The 22,451-nt window shown below is 35.6% G+C and overlaps 1 protein-coding gene across 1 annotated transcript in view; it reads right to left on the bottom strand.

The window, feature by feature from the left end:
• LOC108358158 (paraplegin-like) overlaps positions 1–22,451 on the bottom strand; it is a 275,868-nt gene that overhangs the window by 151,189 nt on the left and 102,228 nt on the right. The window contains exon 5 of the mRNA XM_017609335.1: positions 12,242–12,512. Within this exon, the coding sequence (XP_017464824.1) occupies positions 12,242–12,512 (271 nt within the window). The remainder of the gene's footprint in view (positions 1–12,241; positions 12,513–22,451) is intronic.

The following is a 22,451-nucleotide window of genomic DNA, read 5'->3' as shown; positions in this document are numbered from 1 at the left end:
TGGACCGGATAGCGAATAATTCGGATATAAATGAGATGGTTGATTAATTGGTTCTTGGATATGTGACGTTCTAAGACCACGGTTGGTATTGAGCGTTTGAGTTTGTAAGGTTGAAGTACCACACAAAGAACCATGCGGAGGATCCACCGAAGGTGGTATCCAGGTATGATTCCAGGTCGTTGGCATGGTTTGGTTCATATCACGAACGTCAGGAATTTGCGTCTGCAACTGAATCCGATCACGGAGCACCTCAGACACCATTACAGACATTTGGTGTAATGAGGGTGTTGGTTCCGTTCCGCCTGACACTGAATTGAGAACGGCTGGTTGAGTATTTGAATTAACCGTACTGGTGGTCAGGGTATACCGTGGTTCAGTTGCCTGAACCGAAGTCGGTATATTCTGGTTTGGAATCGGATCTGGTATGGTTAAGGGTAAATATTGTGATGGAACAGTATTTTGAGTTGAACTCATCGTTCCCGGTTCATTCTCAAAACCATGGAAGGTCGAGTTCAAACTTAATTGGGGATCGCACGTCGGGATTCCCGTATTCGGTGAAAACATCAGAAGCTCACGAATCTTCGGTTTTAACTTCAACCGAGCCGTTCGATAACAATAATGTATCATTTGATGAAGACGACCCTGAGGTGTTAACACCTCATTCGCCTTCAGTTCCCGATATGCTCTCTCACATATTTCCAACTCATTCATTTGGTGTATGGCATGGGATTTTATCAACCATGGTTGGCCAACGTAAGCAGATATTTTACCATTGAGAGCGGCATTTCGGTGTCGGTCCATTGAACCGGCGCTGGATATATATCTCCCCTTCGATCTGTCGCTGTTCGTCTGTCAAATAAGTTGCATCGAGAATGGGAAACAATTCCATGTTCAAAGACTCAAATACCAAGTTGTAAATTCCGATTATTAAAAAAATTCTGCCAACGGTAGACGTAAAGTCCGTACTATTAAAGTCTATGATATAAGATGATGGTACTCGATTTAAAATCAGTACAGTTTTTACTTCAGTTTATTATTTATTATTATTATTATTTTATTCTATGAGTATGTCATTTTGAATATCCACTTTCAAAAATAATACCGCATAAATCGATCACTATTTGAATATTGCTTTAAATCTAATTAGTTTAACAAAAAAGTCACGCTCAATTGGTTGTATATCTCATGTGATTTTCGGTCCAAAATTTTGTTTAATATTATACCGAACGTGGGCTGAGAATGGCGTTTAACGCACTAGCTCGAATCTTTTTATTGACCAAGTTGTTTGCTCCCGGGATGCAGATAAGGCCTTGAATACTTGGGAGTATTACCTGTATCTCCTTCGGTCCCTTCTGTCGCCAACAAGGTACGCAACAAAGATCAAGACTATCCACCCCCCGAATTTACCGGAAGACCAAATCAGACTGACAATATTCAACCAGTTTGAGAATGTTAAACGAGATTACTTTGATACGAGTTCAAGTTTTATTGGGAATGAATACCCAAAGAAATTACAAAAAAAAAATAAAGAAAAATTAAATAGTTTGGTTCAATTAATATTGACCGTGTTATCGGTTACGTTGCTTAAACTTATACCGAAAGACCAAATGAAAAATTATCGGTTCAAAAATCTTGACCGTCGATGTGTGGTGTTACTTGATTAAAAAAATTCCATTAACTTGCTTTTCAGAATTGGCAAACTGAACTGAACGAGAATGGTTATGATTGCTGATCAATGGTGTTCGCATCGCAGAAATAAATAATTAAAATATCCACAAAAATTTTGATTGAAAACGAGCTCCAATAAAAATCAATTAAATCATGCCGTGTGAAGACTGAGGACGATATTGATTTACAGTGATTATGAATTCAAAAGATAATTATTTGATTCAATCTCAATGATGATTTATAATAGCGAAATTTCTAAAAGAAAAAATTTATCAGAAATGTATTAAACTCGAATATGTTTGGTTCACCGACGTACAATTTTGTGACCAACAAAATGAGAAAAACGACTAAAAGATTTTAATTTTTCCTTAAATCTAATTTTATGATGTATTAAATTGATTCGATGATGAAATTGCTATTTTCCCTCAGCTGAGCACGCGGTTATTTTATGCCGGGATTAAGTGTGGTTATGTTCAACGAAAACTTATTCTTTTTCACCCGTTTAGTTGGGCGCCAATGATTTGCTTGACCTTGGTTTGTCGGTCCAAACAGGAATCTTTATTTACGGTTGATGGATAACTCGTTTCCAAAAGATGTTTACATTTCTTATAATCGTTCTTATGTCTATTATTTGTGCGATAAAAAATAATAGATCATTATCCCCCTCTCATCTTCAGCGACACGTTAACAAAAAAAATGTGGAGCGTATAGTAGTCGTTCAGTTCGCCTTTAAGGGCATATGTATGTACAAATGTTCCGTCTTTCGTATTTAGTTTCAGTACGCATTACATAAGCTACGGTAGATGAAAGGCATTGGTAAATGATTTGGTTATGAATCTTTTCTTGTTTGTTTTGCTCGATTTACTAGCAATGTACTGAGGATATAATATAACAAAACTGTCAAAGCTAAACTTTAAAATGGGGGGGATTGCCAGATGAATGTACGTAACCAATAGTTATTCAAGACACGAACCATCATATCGGTATAGACACGAATTGACATGGCCACTATGAAAACGCCCACACTGACATACGATAAAAGAATCGGTGGTCACATACCACGAGGCTAGAAAAATATATTTCTTTTTGGAATTGGACACGGATCGAACCACACTCATCAGCCCTCGCAAGAACGGAGTTACAACCAAGAAATTAAAGTGTATTAAAAGCTTGTATTAAAAGCTGGCGACATTCGGGGAGTCGATACTCACCCCACAGTGGAAATTAGTAGAGGCAAAAGGTGCCGTCACATTCTTTCCGGCAAATCCCCAGCCAATTTGTTGCGTAGAATAAAGAAGTTGTGAGCATCAAATCTGGACTATTCATTTAACAGCAATTGAGTCACCATAAGCCGGTAATACAAAATCATTACACGTAAGTCAGCCACTTTCTTGCCACCATCCATTGGAAACGAGCTATCCATCAACCGTAAATAAAGATTCCTGTTTGGACCGACAAACCAAGGTCAAGCAAATCAATAGTGACCTCACGGTTGACCAAAGCTTACTCACGCCAGAGGTGAAGTTGCAGGTCTTCAGATGCTCTTCCCACTTCTTCCGCTTATGTACGTTCACTAGTTGCGGAATCTCCGCGTTGAGTTCCCTGATACGGGGATCTCCGTGATCGGCATGACGAAGGCTATCACGCTCATCGGCTAGAACAGCCGCTTCAGCCGGGAATTTTGGACGTGGGTCCGTAATACATCCTGCCGGTACGAAGCGAGCTGCAGCAGCGGTGACAGCCCTGCGGAACTTACGTTCACCAAGGTGGACGTCGGTTGGTGTGGGGAGAGCAGCGAAGGTTTTTTCAGTAAATTCCGCGAAGCCTTTCCAATCAGCTTTAGAGAAGTTGATATAGGTCCGGTGTTCCGCGGAAGCAAAGTCGGTTGGTTTATCGATCGAGATGACTATGGGCAGATGGTCTGATGCTAGAGTTAGCATAGGTCGCCATGATACCCTGTTTATAAGATCAGCGCTGACAATTGTTAGATCTGACGAGCTGCAGCAGCTGCCCATAATCCTGGTGGGTGCGTCGTCGTTCATTGTGCAGAATGTCGAATCGTCTATCTGCTCAGCCAAGTCAGTTCCGCTACGATCGTTTGACAGGCTTGAGTGCCAAAGATCGTGGTGCACATTAAAGTCACCTACTACCATATGGTTTTCGCCTCTGAGGAGCGCAGCTATGTCAGGGCGATATCCTGCCGGGCAGCAGGTGACAAGGGGTATATATACGTTAAATATTTCGAGCTCAACATCGCCTGACCGGATAGCAATGCCCTGACATTCTAGGGTGGTATCCCTGTGGTCGATGCCTGCTTCGATGAGACGATACTCCACGGTGTGGTGCGTGGTGAACGCTAAGCCACCACCATTATCTCGCTATAGATCTCGACGGTGCACGTTGTACCCGGCACAATTCCACAGTGTTGAATTGCTGTGCAACTTCGTCTCTTGGACCACAGCTATCAATATGCCATGCCTTCCCATGAAGACGGTTATCTCCTCGATCTTGCTCTAGCCCGTTACAGTTAAATTGTAGGAGCTTCATGTGGTTCGGGAGACGTGTGGTGATGCGGGGTATGAGGGATGTCTGTGGTCGTGACGCCGTTGGCTGTGTGCGCTGCTGAGGTGGTTGCCGCCCTGTGGTGTTGGCGGGAGGCGCCGCAGTTGAGATCTGCGACCGAGCAGCGCAACACGGGCCAAAGCAGGTGTTGCACTTGACTGATGTCACATTACGGAATATCCTGGTCTGACATACCGTGCAGACTGTAGGAGGAACCAGGTGTTGTTGGCGGCGGCGTGTGGGTAGTGGTGCGGTTGTGTGTGTTCTGTCTGGCTGTGATATGGTCTATTGTATTGTTATGTTGTTGTGCTGTGGTGATTGTGTGGGGCTGCTCAGGTGGACTGGGATTAGCCGTGGAGGCGGCTCTGTTTGAGCAGCAGGGGGCCACATACGACGTGGTCCACTGCCGATGTGTCCGTAATCCTGAGCAGACTCAAAGGTGACTCCACCCCTCGCAGGCATTACACTTGACTGAGGTGGAGTTGTGGTGTAGTCGTCTCTGGCATACACAGCAGGTGTAGGTGTCTGGCCCTGGGTTTGACTCGATGCCAGCCCTGGGTAGAAGAATACGTAGCGAATGTAGCCCTATGGACGAGGAACTTCTGAGATACTTCGCTGACCTAAACGGGGTTAGATCGCCGAAACAACAGCCCTTGGTCGAGTAAAACCCGAGTCATTCCGGTACGTAGAACCGGCTGTCGTTCACTCCGTTGGACGAGCGTCTAGCCACAATCCGCATCAAAGCGAGATTCTTCAACATCTCGCTCATCTGCGCCCATGCCCCGATAGAAGAGAAGGATGAGCCATCCGAGGATCTCTTCTATGGGCGCTTGGAGCGCACGTACGAGCGCTGCCCCCGTCATGATATCAAAATCGTGCTTGGCGACTTCAATGCCAGGGTGGGCANTCCCTCCGTTGGACGAGCGTCTAGCCACAATCCGCATCAAAGCGAGATTCTTCAACATCTCGCTCATCTGCGCCCATGCCCCGATAGAAGAGAAGGATGAGCCATCCGAGGATCTCTTCTATGGGCGCTTGGAGCGCACGTACGAGCGCTGCCCCCGTCATGATATCAAAATCGTGCTTGGCGACTTCAATGCCAGGGTGGGCAAGGAAGGGATCTTTGAAACCAATTCAGCCTCCACGACGAAACTTCCGACATCGGATTGAGGCTGATCGACTTCGCCGGGGCCCGAAACATGATAGTATGCATTACTAGGTTCAAGCATAAAAAGATTCATCAAGCTACGTGGCTGTCTCCGGATCGAAAAACGAGAAACCGAGAAACCAAATCGATCATGTTGTGTTAGGCGGAAGGCACGCTTCCATTGTTTTAGACGTACGCACACTCCGACGCCCAAACATCGACTCGGACCACTATCTTGTTGCAGCCAAGATACGCACCCGCCTCTGTGCAGCAAAAAATGTGCGCCCAAATATGCAAGGAAAGCTTAACGTAGGAAAAGCTGGAATCACAACAGACAGTCAGTGCTTTCCCTACTCGACTCTCACAGCTGCTCTCAGGGAGCACTCTTCAACAAACCGACATATGCGAGCAGTGGAACCACATTTCTCATATTATTATTATTAAAAGGAGTTGCCTATACACCGCTATGTCTGAATTTGGCATCCCCTCAANGAAAAGCTGGAATCACAACAGACAGTCAGTGCTTTCCCTACTCGACTCTCACAGCTGCTCTCAGGGAGCACTCTTCAACAAACCGACATATGCGAGCAGTGGAACCACATTTCCCGTATTATTATTATTAAAAGGAGTTGCCTATACACCGCTATGTCTGAATTTGGCATCCCCTCAAAAAAAAATAAAAATGTTCGGCAAATAAGTACGGGCCTGTTCGAGGCACGTAATAAAAGCGGCATTACTGCCGTACTGATGAAAAATGGCAACATTGTTGCAACTGCCCAACTGATAATACATTGCTAGAAATTCACACAGAACGTGATACTTTAATAATTCGCGCAACACTGCGGTTGTGTTTGCAACTCGAACAAGCCCTACAATTTGAAAATTCAATTATTGTCCATACTGCGAAAATGTATTTTATAACGTCAGCAAATAGGTGGATGCTGTCAAATCGACGAAGGGTTAGCGTTCCGCTGATGACGCCAACTATATTTACACAAAACAAGCGTTAACAACAATTCGAGATAGAAGACTAAATCTAGGCGAGAGGTAACTATTGTCTACCGTGTACACAGCTTGTAGAGTACGTGGTAGAGAAAAGCTGCGATTTCTCTATTTTGTCTCTAGCTAGAGTGAATATCTCCTAGAGTTGCTCTACCGTGTAAACTTAACTGAGAGAGGAGAATTTTATTTCAGTAAAACTCTAGAGAGATTTCTCTACCGTGTACGCTTACCTATACACCCTAAATGCGACCTTGTATATACCTCCGCTTGATGAAATTGCTCGGGCGGCCATTGCTGCAGCAGTAAGACTCAAGGAAACCAGCTCTTGGATATTTTAAAAGTGGCGAATTAGCAAGAAAAGTTTCGACCACGTCCTTCCAAGAAAGACCACGGTTGGTATATCAATGGCCAAATTTGAACGTGCGGGAAAACTTTTCGTCCTGTGAAACATCGAGGATTTTTGGCTCTCCTATAATAGAAAACATACATCTGTGCTCTTCAGCTTCCTCATAAGGACTTTTGTTGGCTTACATGACATAAGACTAGAGTTTGACGCATCGGACCAATGTTGTAGCTGCAAGATCATAGAATAAGATTACGCACGCTTTAAAAAGATCTCATAGGTGGAAATAACACCATCGGTAAAGCTCATGATATCGAAAGGGATTTTTTTTTCATAAAGCATCAGAGCGCTACTATTTTTGGCAGAAATATGTATGAGAAGGGTTCTGCTCTTTAGTTGTTTCAACCTAAAATAAGAATATTTGCTTTTCAACGCTATTCTTGCATTAGTCAACGCAAGAGATCTTATCAGGGGCCACGAAACAAGCGGGAATGAATTATTTGCGAATAATTATATTACGAATAAAATTGTATTGGAATAATTATCTAAATAACAATTTATTCGACTAACGCCCAACTCTGGTTATATTTTTTATTCAGTTTACAACAATAAATTACACTACACAATAATTTTTAACCAGATAAATAACCAGGCAAGTGTGAACAACCTCACTATAAATATTAATTTTGCAATCTTTCATCAAAATTTCTAACTTTGTAATTAGAATCTTTAGAAAAAATTTGGTTTGCAGTTTTGTAGCTCATTAAAATTTAGTATAATAAAGTGCAAGTGGAAAGTGATGCTCATTTGCTTCTCTTAAAAAAAAATTGTCGAACAGCGAAACAAAAAAATTGCCAAAAATGAACGGTAAGTCCTAGCGACTTCAAAATGGCACCTTATTATACTAAAATTTAGCGAATTTTGTGTTTTTTAATTGTGCGGGGTAAAAATCTCGAGAAAAATGTCCTACAAATTGGTGATTTTTTTACTGTAAGGATGCTGTTTCAGGGCAAATACATCTAGGATCATTGAAGAAGGCTTTAAGATCTGTAAGTTTTTTTGGAAAAAAATTGCAAAATTATTTTTTGCCCGTATTTGGATCCTATATATATGTTCACCGTATGAATAATAGATACATACAGCGCCGGATTTTTGGTATCACTTTAGTATAAAACGGGATTTACGTTATATTCGGATGGGGTTTTCTTAACTCGTTACTGGCAGCACTGTTCAGAGCTCTTTCAAACACGTTTCGTTTGATATGCGTACTGTTATATTGTATAAGTAAATTTTTTATTTAAATATCTTTTTTTTGTAATTTTTTCGAAAGCCGGCAACCCTATCCAAATTGGTTTCTATATTAAAAGGTTTTCTACGTTCTCTTTGAAATAGAATTATTGAGACTCATTTAAGTTGTTAAGTGTTCTTTAAGTTTCAGATATCTGACTACCCAATTTTTCCAATTTTTTTTTTGAAAACCTTTTACAGATAGAAAGAAACAAAATGAAATAAATACGAAGCAAATCCGTTGAGCCGTTGAGTTATGCGATAACACACAATTTTCACCAAATTTCTTCCACAAACAATAGCGAAAAACATATAAATCATCCAACAATTTAATTTTAAAATAAAGTGGTGATTAAAAGTATTATAAAATATTTTATAGAGCTCTTTCAAACACGTTTTGTTTGATATCAGTACTGCTATCTATCTATATATATATAAATGTGAATGTATCTTTGTTCATTACCTTATAGCTTCTGAACGGTGGCACGGAATCGCACGAAACTTTGCACACTTATTTGCTTTTACCCCGGGAAGGTTATAGGCATAGAGAAAAATGGGCAGTACTGGAAAAGAGGGCGTGACACCTCCTATACTAACTAAAATTTTCATTTTGTATATCTCTTGAAATACTTGTGCTAGAGCATTGGACCTTGCTGCCGAGATAAATAGAACTAATTACGTACTCATGGGAAAATATGGGCAGTATTGGAAAAGAGGGCGTGGCACCTCCCATAGGCGTGAATTATTTAATCAACTCTAACTTCGGAACCGGAAGTTACATGAACTTGAAATTTGGTATACAAACATATCTATCTTAAGGTATATATCTTAAGGCATTAGCGCACACAAGGGGTGGGTTTTGGGGTTCAAACCCCCCCCTAAAGCTAATAACCTCAAATACAATCTGTATCTTAAAGCTAAGAATCCAGCTCTCAAGGAAATTATAAGAAATATTTATTATAATTTCTGTTGCATGAAAACGCGCTTTGCTTTTGCTGTAAATTTTCATGAGGGAATAAATATACGAGCATTTTTTTTCTTGAGAGCTGCAAACTGATTTAAGAAATTTCGGTAGAAGAAAACTTCTTTTCCATTTCTCGTCCGTCGTTTTATATGAATTTTTCGTTTTTCTTGAGAGTTCAGTTAATTTTTTCGGTATTTGAAATATTAAAAAAATTTAGCAATCGTGAAAAATCACCATCTCTATCGAAAACCAGAAATCGAAAAAATTAACATAGAAGTGCAAAAATTCATGGAATCAATAAATTTATTTTTACTGACTCTTTTTTTAAATTTTTTATTAGGTACCTTTGAAAGTTGAGCGCATCTTGAGTTTTTAGAACTTTTTATTAAGCAAGTAGTTTTTAAGGAAAGGACACAACCGACTTCAATTCTCATATTCAAATTTAGGGGTACCGTTAATTTCTTCATGATCCAATAATCGGATCTCTAAAACAAATTACGGGATCTTGAGGTACTATCTTTCTAATAAAAAAGGATTATTGAAAACGGTTCACGTGGTCCAAAGTTATGTATTCCGGCGAGATGATAACCTCCCTTTTTTTGAAGTCGGTTAAAAGCGTTTGAGTTCTGTTAATCTGTAAATAAAGTGCAGTTTATGAATTTTAAAACGTTTATTTATTTATTACATACTGTACATAAAACTTGCATAAATGTATTTTAAAGAGGGTATTATCTGAAGAAAATTTTCAGTATTTTCCGGTGATATATCTTCAGAAAAATAACCCCCCCCCCCCTAAAATATATTCCTGGGTGCGCCCCTGTCTTAAGGTATATATAAATGAGTTTGTAAAAGGGGGCAAATACCACAGGCGTGGAATTTTTAGTCAGTCATAACCAGGGAACGGATTTTTAGGACCTAAAAACCTATAAAAAAGGCAAAATAAAATAACGAAATAGGCTGGAAAAGGCAAAATAAAAAAGCGAAAAAGGCAGGAAAAGGCACTAGGTATTGCAAAAAAGGCAAAACAAAATAGCGAAAAAGGCAGGAAAAGGCAATAGGTATTGCAAAAAAAGCAAAATAAGGCAATAAATAAAATTATAGTTAAAAAACTAAAAACATGCTTCTATTACAACAAGACTAAAAAGTATATAATAATATTTAGATATAGTGATTCCTATCGGCAAAATTTTTTGTGGATGTATTTCTTTTCATACAAGTATTTTGCTTTGCTGCCTCTATGCTTAAGTGCACATTTAAGAAACCTACCCCAAAATGCGCATCAAAAGCATTATTTTTAACATTTATTAGGAAACTGCTCCGATAGATGCATTCAACATACCTGCACATTGGCGATACCTGCCTTAAAAATTGTGCGACTAGTATCAATTGTCAATGAAAGTATTACGTTTACCTGCACTGGCCCTACAATTACCTAATTTTACAACCTTTTATTTATTTTGCTCATCTCGCAGAACAACGAAAATGGCTATCAATTTATGTAGTTATATAGATAATTAGATAACATTCGGTAAAAATTTCGCTTGCAGTAATTTCTACATGGTAAGCGCTCCGCCAATATTTGGTTTCATAGGGATTCGGATACCTTCCTCATTGAAGGTGTAAAGAAAATTCGCTTAAGTGCCTTTTTCGCTTACGTGCACAAATTTTTCGGGCAAAGAAGGATGTGCAGCTAAGCAAAATATACTGTAATATATGTTCTAAATATGAACCACATCAGACTATAAATGGGGGTTTTACAAATATCTCATCAAATCAGACTTTAAATGCGGGTTTTACAAATATCTCGACTCCTGCGTCACCTAGCGGATTAAGTCATCTTTTATATTGCATTGTCCTCGAGTTCTGAGCTAAGTTTGAAGTTTCAGGTCTGTAGCTTATCGGGAAGTTTGTTAAATATTGACTGCAAAGTTCCAGGACATACAAAGATGCATACATACATACATACATACAAATGAAGTTAAATAAAAGCTTGTAAAAAAGACAGAAAATACGAAGAACAATCAAAAAATACATTTATTTTAGAAATGTTTATATTACAAGTAAACAGAGAAAAACTATGAACTAGTTTCATTATATGAAAAATTTGTACTTTGAATCATTGACTATTTTATCCTTTCGAGTTTCTAACTCATAAAACTTTAATCTGAATAGTTGTAGTAACATTGAACCACAAGATGCATTTTGATGTTTTCTGGCAGCATTTTCATTCGATTTTCGCGAAGAAAAGCCTTGAATGTACTAAATGTGCGCTCGACGTAAGTTGATACAAGTGGAGCCCAATTTAAATATGGAACGTTTAAAACGTTCATATTATCAGGAATAAGGGCGTTTTCCTCGCCCTTTACAATTTTATCCACACCCCTTATTATCTCCAAGCCTACGTGAGCTGAGAAAACGGCTTTGAAATTTTCCAACACCAATTTGGCAAGAGGTCCCTGCGCTTCTATAAGCCGCATGGGCATGTGTATATTTTTTAATCTTAAAAAAAATTGTAAATGCTATAATCACTTTTTTAAAGGTAGAAAAGGCAAATATCTTATAAAAAGCAAAAAAACATCAAATGTGTATATATGGAATCAGGGAAAACTAGATCGTGGACATTCTTAATCGAATATACTCTATCTCTTTAGCAGAAAAAAAGGCAATTTCCATAAAATCCGTTCCCTGGTCATAACTTTGGAACCATGAGTCACATAAACATAACATTTGGTATGCAGACATATCTATGGTAGGTGCTTATAGTAAGTTATATATAAATAAGTTTGTAAAAGGGGGCGTAGCACTTAACATAGGCTTGGAATTTTTTATCAGCCATAACTTCGGAACAACGAATCACATGACCCCTCTAATTCCTTCTGACGTGGTGTAAGACCCGCGGGTGAAAGCATGGACTGTAGATATTATATTTAAATAACCCTTTTGTAACTTTTTTCGAAAGGTGGCAACCCTATTATTTTTTTTTCTATATTAAATTTTTTGTGCATTCTCAGTAAAATGGCCTTATTGCAGCTCATTTAAATTTTGTTATTTTACATATCTGGTAGGTTTTTAAATTGTTTTCTTTACAAACCTTCCACAGAAAGAATAAAATAAAATAAAAGTGAAGCGAATCCGCGCATCCGTTTGTGAGTTACGCGGTCATACTCGCACAGCAATTAATTTTTATATATAGAGACTTAACTATCTGAATTAAGTTCTTTTGTAGTATTTACAAGCGAATGCAATTATGATTTATTTCCTTACTTACCCACTAGTCGTTCAACAGCATACTCCAAGTTTGCAGCCGACACCTTTTCCTGGCAATTTCGAGCAGCATGTAGTGCAGCTTCGTTGCAAACATTTGCTATATCGGCTCCTGAAAATCCAGGAGTTAATCGAGCAAGCTTTTCTGAAAACTTGTTGGGCTCAGAGTCTAGTTTAATACTTGACAAATGTTTCTCAAAAATTTCTTTGCGTTCATGTAAAGTAGGTAAATCAATCAAAATATGACGATCAAATCTACCGGGACGAAGTAAAGCCTACAATAAAACAAAAATAATTTATTTATTTTAACTATTTAGAAAACTAAATAAGTGTGTTATATTCTGCGTTGTTAACCCTGCCTTCATAACGTTATTTCTTACCCCTTAATTCATAACGGTACGTCTAGTAGGCGTATAATATTTAAAGGGCATTATCTGATACCTAATAGAGCTGTAAAAGTAACGAAAATTCGGATACCCGTATGTATTCGTTACTAATCCAATCAACACCCGTATCTTTGGTATCGTTACTTTACTCGTTACTTCTGATACAAGCACTTGTACCTCACAAGAATCATCGCAACAAATCTTATATCTTATATGCATATGTATACACGCAACATATTTTTTGTATCGATTCGAACAATTTGATACAATCAGCCACTTGTACCTCACAGAAATCATGCATGCATGTACGTTAGACTGCATCACTCCCCATACAAAAAAAAAAATCGGTACTATTTTTCCATTGGAATTGGAAAAAATATTAAGATTTAAGTGAGCTGGACCGATTTGAAAATACCTACAAAAATCGTGTTTTTTATGAATAAAAATAGTTTCTTAAAGATTTTTTTTTTTGAAAAAATCCCCTCAAATGATAAAACGGTTTAAGCTTAAAATATTTGCATAAAAATATTTAAAAAAAATAAAAAAAAAATTTTGAACGGAATCGTAATAGAGAGCTTTTTNGTAATATAGAGCTTTTTGATGCTGTTTTTTAACTTTTTTCAAAGATTGGTATAGGAAAAATTTGAATAACTGAACCTAAACTCCTCCGATTTAGACCTAAGAAGTGTCATTGGAAAGGTATTTTCTCACCCTTTTTACTTCTTTGCTAATAAACTCTCAAAGGATGAAAGAGAAAGGTAGGATGAACGAACGTCATTCAAAGTTGAATTAAGATGTGTTGGTATTCGAAAAAAGAAAGGATGGGACACGAATGACGTTTTTTTTGGCCAGAAATAAAAACAGTGTTAAAATACCTTTCTACTGAGATCCAATAAGTCTAAATCAAAACATTTTTAGCCCAGTTATTCAAGTTTTTCGTAAACCAATCCTTGAAAAAGTAAAAAAAACAGCATCAAAAAGCTCTCTATTACGATTCCGTTCAAAATTTTTTTTTTATTTTTTTTAAATATTTTTATGCAGATTTTTTAAGCTTAATCTAATTTGTGATCTGAGGGGGCTTTTTTTAAAAAGTTCTTTAAGAAACAATTTTTATTCATAAAAAACTTCATTTTTGGAGGTATTTTCAAATCGGTCCAGCTCGCTTAAATCTTAATATTTTTCCGAAATATTTTGGTGGACGTCTTAAAATATAATAAATTTTGTAATCCCGGTGGAAAAACCGCAACTTTTTTTGGTGATGCAGTCTACTGTACGTACATACATATACGGGCAACACACTTTAGTATCGATACGAAAAACAGTTTCGTTACCGCACAATATGTTGTGTTGTATTGATTCAAGTTGATGGTGCATATACGGAACATGCGAGTAACGAGACTATTATGTGAGTAACGAAACGAATCTTGCAGCGTAAGGAAATGTTGGTTCGTACACACGATTGAGAGAATACAAAGGTTGCGCCGATCTCGGACCGCTATTCCTCTCTTAACGAATTTGACAGAATCGTTGTTTGCATGACGTCACACTGGTGCAACTTGTTTACGTTTTCCTTGCAACATTTTTTCTTCTTCTTCCATTCTTGCTCACGTTTTGGCATTTCTCTCTCGCAATTGCACCAGTGTGACGTCACACAAAAGTTATTCTCAAAAATCCTCTCTGATCGGCGCAATCTTGTATTCTATCATTCTTGGTTCGTACATATGCATATATGTACATATATACATATCACGATTGAGAGAATGCACAGGTTGCGCCGATCTCGGACCGCTATTCCCCTCTTAACGAATTTGACAGAATCGTTGTTTGCATGACGTCACACTGGTGCAACTTGTTTACGTTTTCCTTGCAACATTTTTTCTTCTTCTTCCATTCTTGCTCACGTTTTGGCATTTCTCTCTCGCAATTGCACCAGAGTGACGTCACACAAAAGTTATTCTCAAAAATCTCTCTGATCGGCGCAATCTTGTATTCTATCATTCTTGTATACATATGTATACACGCAACATATTTTTGTGTCGATTCGAACAATTTGATACAATCAAGCACTTGTACCCAGTGATGGAAAAGTAGCCACAATAGTGCCATTTTTGGCCCTTTCATTCTCAGAGGCACTTTTGGTAGAATTCATCCTGTTTTGGCACAATCATAAAATATAGAAGTTTATCATAAAATGCCAAAATATAACAAAAAATTACATACCACATTATAGATTAAAAAATTATAAAAAGTGTAAATTAAATAATAAAATAAGGGCTGTGAGAATTATTTGCAAACCGCTGAATTCTGTTGTGAATATGCAGTCCGAAAAGTAAGTTTTCGCCACAACAAGCTTTTAATTCAGAATTTTTGGAAAGATTCTAAGTTCGCAGTTTTATAGTTCATTAAATGAAAGTGCAAGTTTCTGCAATATCCCGCTGATTTTTGATATTTTTTTTCTGACGGTGTCATACATTTTGATCTATTTAAAAAAATTTCGAACACACTTTATATGGAAAAAATGCATAACATCGAAAACTTGGAATCTCCCTAAAAATTCTGAATTCAAAGTATTTTGTTGCGAAAACCTGCTGAGTTTTTATAATTTTTGTACAAAGTTTGAAATACCGATTTGTGTACATTTATTGTGTTTATTAAATTATGAATTAGTTTTATTTAAAATCAATTAAAAAATAATCAATGAAAATAATAGGCGAAACTGGTCAAAATGTCTTACTGCCATTATTTCGCATAAAGGTACATACATATGAGTGCAAGAATGCCAGAATAGCTGTACTTTAGTGTATTTCCCTTCCGTAATTGGAATTCTGTGTAATTTTACTATGAATTTATGTATATGTCTAATAGGCAACATAGACGGTACGCCTGACTCGCGAGTCAACTGTGTACGTGTTCACTCGCCTTTCGACTAAACACAGTTGAGTCATTCAGAGTCATACCAGAGTCGGCATCATGAAGATAACCAACCGTTCAGCTATAGAAAAACTAGATTGCTAGTACTTTTTACGCTGATTTTAACTATATAAATATTATTTACCGCAATTAAAAAGTAAAGTAGATATAAAAGGTAAAACAAAAAAATTTTGATATTTTAAAATATTAATATTTTCTAACCTGCGCAACCGATTCAAAAGGTAATGTTGTCAAAATAAAGACAATTAATTACTCTTCGAGCTGATATATAAATGTGTATGCTTTTTTACATACTTAAGCCAAAAATATTATAAAACAAAAAAAAATTCATAAATTTTTGATAAAATAACCTTTTTTTAGAAAAAGTCCATAATCAATGCTAAAAAAATTTATATTATTTAGAAAGTGCAAGTTTTTAGCTCTAATTTGATATACATATTATATAATGATTTGCTTTTGAGTTTTCAGAATCCAGTGATAATAAAAAATATAAATGCATGTATGTGCAAATCCATATTCCAGTTAATTAAACGGGTTGGCTTTCCATTATGGCTGTTCGTTAAAGGGGCGGTGGACGAAAAGTAGGTGGGCGTGGCACCTTTTTGGAGAGGGACTGAACCGCCATTGACAAAAATGCAACCCCCGACCACCTAGGTCCCCTATGGTTCCTTAGGGACCTCTTAGAAAAATGGCTAAAAATCACAATTTTCATTTGCGTTTTTTCGCTTGAAAAATGTTAAACATTCATTTGCACAAGACATTTTTATATACAGCGTGGCGACGAATAACTATTACCCCGGTTTTTTTGAGAAATAAAAGGGTCCTTTATAGATTTTGCGAAAAAAGTATTTTATTGTCAATTTTCCACAGATTTTACTTTAGTTGTATTAATTAGTTATTAAATTTTAATCCCTATTTACATTTGCCAGCAGTTTAAACTTTGAGAGAAAAGTTCATTTGGCACGCAAGTCTTTTTCAGGTGTATTTTTTCTTAGGCTTTGTATAAAAAATACAAAAAAGAAAAAACCTGTATAAGGTTGGTCGAATGAATGGCCGTCCTAGTCACCAGTTCCGAGTCTATTCGATTTTTGAGTATGAGCCCTTATGTCGAACAAAAGCGGGAGTATAAAGGACTCAAAATGGACAAAATTTGCCTATGGTTACAGAAGATATGGAATAAATTAACTGACGAAAACCTGCGTGCCAAATGAACTTTACTCTCAAAGTTTACACTGCTGGCAAATGTAAACAAGGATTAAAATTTGAAAACTAATTAATACAACTAAAGTAAAATCTGTGGAAAATTAACAACAAAATACTTTTTTGGCAAAATCTATAAAGGACCCTTTTATTTCTCAAAAAAATCTGGGTAACAGTTATTCGTCGCCACGCTGTATTTATTTATAATAATATTTATGATTTATTTATAATAATATCTATTTTTTCTCTTAAGAAATTTATTTAGTCAGAACATATGTAAATGGAAAAATTAATTTAAGTGAGTTATAGAAAAGAAACTAAAAAAAATTATTGTTTGAAGTCTTTTTTACTTTCAAGTCTGGGCAATTTCGCACGGCTCTCTAATGTCGTCGCCATAACAGCCTCTACATTTTCCGGTATAACCCGTTTGGAAACGCTAGCTAGCAATTGAACATGTGAATTCTTAAACCTCAAAAGTAGATCATAATAAAATATGTATATCAAATTAAAGGTAAGAACTTGCACTTTCTAAGTAATATATATGTTTTTAGCATTGATTATGCTCTTTTTTCTAAAAAAGTTTATTATATGAAAAGATTATAACATTTTATTTGTTTTTTAATATTTTTGGCTTAAATATATAAGCAAGCAAACACATTTTATATATCAACTTAAAGATAGATTCATTGTCTTTATTTTGATATCATTACTTTTTTAATCGGTTACGTAGTTTAGAAAATATTAATATTTTAAAATATCACAAAAATTTTCTTTAACCTTTTATATCTTCTTTACTTTTCAATTGCGGGAAATAATATTTATTTAGTTGAAATCAGCGTAAAAAGTACTATCGGTTTTTGGTTTTCCCATAGCTGAACGGTTGGTTATCTTGATGTGTTCCCCAGAGTCATGTCGGTGTAACTAACACATATTAATTTTTACTTAACGCATCCAAACCGACTCGCGATTCAGACGCACCGTGTATGCCGCCTATAAAGAAAACCGCATAAAAGTGATTTACTGTAATAATTTAGTTAATTATTAATTTTTATATTAAGAAATAATTATTATAAAAGAAATTTAATTTTGTGGCACTTAGGGTTGCCAGACGTACTGCTTTTGGGAGTACACGTACTCCTTTTTATTGCAATGTACTCCCTTGTACTACCAAAAAAAATATATGGAAATGTACTCCTTTATTTGTTTTGTACTTCTTTTGTTCTCCCTTTTCCAGCTATTAATATTTTATCATATACAGGGTGTAAAATAATAACTGTCGCACAGTTTTTTTTGTTAATAAAAGGGACCTTTATAGATTTGGCGAAAATTTTATTAATTCGTTTTTAAATTTTAACCTTCATTTGGGTTTACCAGCGGGTTTGGGAGAAAAACGCAAGCGGCACGCAAGTCTTCGTCGGTTACTTTATTACATATCTTCTGTAAATATAGGCTAATTTCTCCCATTTGGGTCCTTTATACTCCGTCTTTTGCCCAACATAAGGCCTCATACTCAGCAAACGAAAAGACTCCGAACCGGTGACTAGGAGGGCATTCATACGACCAACCCTATACAGTTTTTTTCTCATTTTTTTATACAAAGTCTAAAAAAATGTACACCTATAAAAGACGTGAGTGCCGCATGAACTTATCTCCCAAAGCTGGCAAAGGATTACAATTTTAAAACTAATTAATAAAATTAGTGTAAAGTATTTACAAAGTTAACAAAAAAATACTCTTTTTCGCAAAATCTATAAAGGACTCTTTTATTTTTCAAAAAACCTGTGCGACAGTTATTATCTTACGAGCTGTACTTTGCCATTCATATTGTGGCAAACACTACTTAGTAAGCAAAGTTAAGTGTGATAGTGAAAAGGTGTAGGCATGGTCGTAGCAAGGTAGGTGCAGAGCGCTCAGGTATAAAAATCATAAAAATATTAAATTAATTATAAAGCTTAAATTAAAAAACTGGCCATATATTCAGAAAGAGTTTGGAATTCTTTTGTAGAATTTAGTTGGGGAAATTTTCCTATAAGGGCGGTCATTGAAGAGGTGGTGAGCGAAGGGGAGTGGGCGTGGCACCCCGACCACCTAGGCCCCCTATAGGTCCCTAGGGACGCCTTAGAAAATCGCTAAATATCACAATTGGGTGCCACGCCCACTCCCCCTTTGATCACCGTCTCTTTAACGCCCACCCTTATTGGAAAGCCAGCTCATTTAGTTATTTATTTTTAACATTTATTGTTGCTTTGAAAAAGATTTCTAAAATATCTTTGTTTATTTGTACCTAATTAATGGTAATTTGTAACAATAAATTGCACAAAAAATATGTACTCCTTTTTTAAGTCTTGTACTGCTTTTTTTCTATCGAAAATATAAATGTACTCCTTTCTCCGTTTCAAAATCTGGCAACCCTAGTGGCACTTTCAGATTCTTTTCGGCACAATTTTTGAAGACCATTAGGCACATTTCGAAATTTTGAAATTCCATCACTGATTGTACCTCACACGAATCATGCATGCATGTACGTACATACACACACAACACACTTCAGTATCGATACGAAAAACAGTTTCGTTACCGCACAATATGTTGTGTTGTATTGATTCACGATAACGGTGCATATACGGAACATGCGAGTAACGAGATTATGTGAGTAACGATTCGGTACTTCGAGTCAGGGGTTGTATTCGTTACTTAGTAACGAATATATACGGTTTGCTACAGCTCTAATACCTAATGACTACATATCAGTGGCCTGCACGATTATGTTAGTATCGTACGAGTACGTTATTAACTAACACTTCTTTTTTTAATTACTTCAGCATAAATTAATTCATAAAGTCATAGAAATTAAACATATTTCAATTTGGCAGAAACGATAGCAGAAAGTAGGAGTGAGAAATAACAAAATAGATTTAATTAATTAATTCTCAATACCCATTCGTCCTCGTAAACCAAAAAACTTTATTTGTTTTAATCCACAGAACTTCCTCTTTCATTCGTTATTCTACATTGCATTAAAATTTTTAAATAGTTTTTGGAAGCAATCATATCTTTAAAATTACAAGGTCCTTGACATAAGAGAGAAAATCTGCAAACGAAGTTTTACTATAGTTTCGTAAGTACATATATTAATTGCTACCAGTTATACCAGTTTTTTTGTACTGTTTGATATTCATAAAAATGATAAAACTCTATGTAAAGTGGGGAATTTATAAAAAGACTTGTAACTAAAATAGCTAACTCGATTTAAAAAAGCTAAGAAAATAGCTAATAGCTAAGCGCAAATTTCTATAGCTTAACGTCGAAAATAATAGCTACAAAATAGCTCAACTGGTAACACTGATGCTGTCAGTGCCATTTTGACGTGGTATTAGTGCGTCACGCTCATGGTTGCCACATTTTATAAATGTAGTAACAGTGAAAATTTTTCGTGCATGCATAACCAGTGTTGCCGCCGCTCAAAGAACTTTCTAACCAAGGTTAGGCGAAAAAGTTACCAAATGTAAGGAAAAATAACCAATTTTTTTATTAGATTAACAGTTCAGGTCATCACAAATTCTTTTATATAGTACGTACAGAAAAAGTTCACAAACCATAGAAAATCAATTTTTATTTGCATTTTTGAAAAGTAAATCCTTTTAAGGCTGTAATATATTTATATTTAAAAAAATCAGGCTTCCCGTATTACGAGGTATTTATATATGTACTATCTGAGTATGTATTCATTTAAAGTAGTCTTTAGCCGACCATGTATGTTAATTATTCTGTATATTATAAATCAAATACATACATATATAAGTAATATTAATACATTCATTCCAAATATTCTCACTTGGTTTCACTGATGAGGGTTCCACTGTTGCGGCTTCTCTCCTCAACCTCAACAGGTGTAGCTGGCCTATGTCTTATAACGAGCCTAATTTAAAAGTTTTTTGAAGATACATATTATGCAAAATACAACCAAAATTGTGCATTTTTTGTTCACTTATCCATAGCATGAGCCCGTATAAATTAACTTGCGCGGAATTCTAATAATTTTTCCCGGACTTCTTAATGACTCTCGTATTATTCAAATGTCATTTCAGGTACATACTAGGGGTATTTATCAAAAGTGATAAACTGTTGATAAACTTGATAAAATTATCATTTTGATAAATGCACAGTCAAACTTTGTATGGACATCTATTTAACCAAAGTTTATAACTTTATCAAACGATTTTAATGGATAAACGTATAAATTTCAGCAGAATTCAACCTTGACAGACCGCCAGGTGGTTGATTTTGCTACGAACGCATAAAAAGCAAATTAGCAAAATGGACGAGGTAAGAATGAAACGTAACTAGCCAGATAAGTTAAGTAATAAACAATTTTGGGCAATTATTTACGAAAGTGCGTTCATGAAAGAATGCGGATAAACAATTTATCCCTTTACCATTTTAGATGAAGACCCCTACTATGTAGGTGTGTGCAAAGAACATAGAAATGGTGTAACTGCCGGGCCGTTTCAAAAACTTGGCGATTAATTCACCACGATTTATTAAAGACACGAACCGATAGTTGCACTCTCGAACTTTTACATGTTCTTTTGCATTTTAGTAGTAATAACTTAATTTAAATAACCATATTGAGCAGAATAAATGTATTTGGTTATACTATTTTTCAAAGATTTAATTATTGTATGTATAAAAAAATTAAAAACTGCAGTAAATGTTTAAAAATAGCCAAAATGGGAAGGATCTTAACAACATCACAGGCAAGAAAAAAATAACCAAAATTGGTTAAAAGTAACCAAAACGGCAACACTGTGCATAACTATTAGTTTAGGGTAAATTTTACATATACACTTACTTACACTTACACTTACTGGTATAATTCATTTGTTTTATACTTGGTTACCATTTTATTGGTATAAAATCTTTCAACGTTTAGGTTCTATTATTTTCATAATAATAAAAATGTGCTTTCACATAAATAGGTATATAATTCTAATAAAATAATGTAAAAAAAATATTTTTTTAAAACAAGCTTTTATTTAACATGTACAATCAAAGGAATAAAATAAAGTAGTGTAACAAAAGATTTTTTAGCAAGAAAATTTTGTCAAAACTGCACTAAAATTAATAAAATAAAATAAGTTAAGGTCTCGTTAAAGTTACTAAAAGCCATTTAGTGAAAGGAGTTATTCAAACTCTAATGAAAATCACTAAAAATTTTTACTAATTTACTTCGTTTTTAAAAAAGCTTGTCGGCGAATTCAGCGTACATGCATAATTGGTTAGATATATATATATATATGTATGTATGCATATATTTAAATGTCGGTTTGCTATTCGCGCGACAAGCTTTTTTAAAAACGAAGTAAATTAGTACAAATTGTTAGTAATTTTCATTAGAGTTTGAATAACTCCTTTCACTAAATGGCTTTTAGTAACTTTAACGAGACCTTAACTTATTTTATTTTATTCATTTTAGTGCAGTTTTGACAAAATTTTCTTGCTAAAAAATCTTTTGTTACACTACTTTATTTTATTCCTTTGATTGTACATGTTAAATAAAAGCTTGTTTTTAAAAAATATTTTTTTTACATTATTTTATTTTATAATTTTTAGTCCATTTATAAAAGCGTTGTATATTAAAAAGTGTTATTTCATTTTATGTACAAAATTTTGCAATAGATATTAAAATAATTCAAC

This window comes from Rhagoletis zephyria, unplaced genomic scaffold, assembly GCF_001687245.7.
Source record: "Rhagoletis zephyria isolate East Lansing unplaced genomic scaffold, Rhagoletis_zephyria_1.1 Rzeph_scaffold_00217, whole genome shotgun sequence".
NCBI lineage: Eukaryota > Metazoa > Arthropoda > Insecta > Diptera > Tephritidae > Rhagoletis > Rhagoletis zephyria.
Note: the sequence above shows the minus strand (reverse complement) of the source record. Positions and strands in the feature narration are given on the sequence as shown.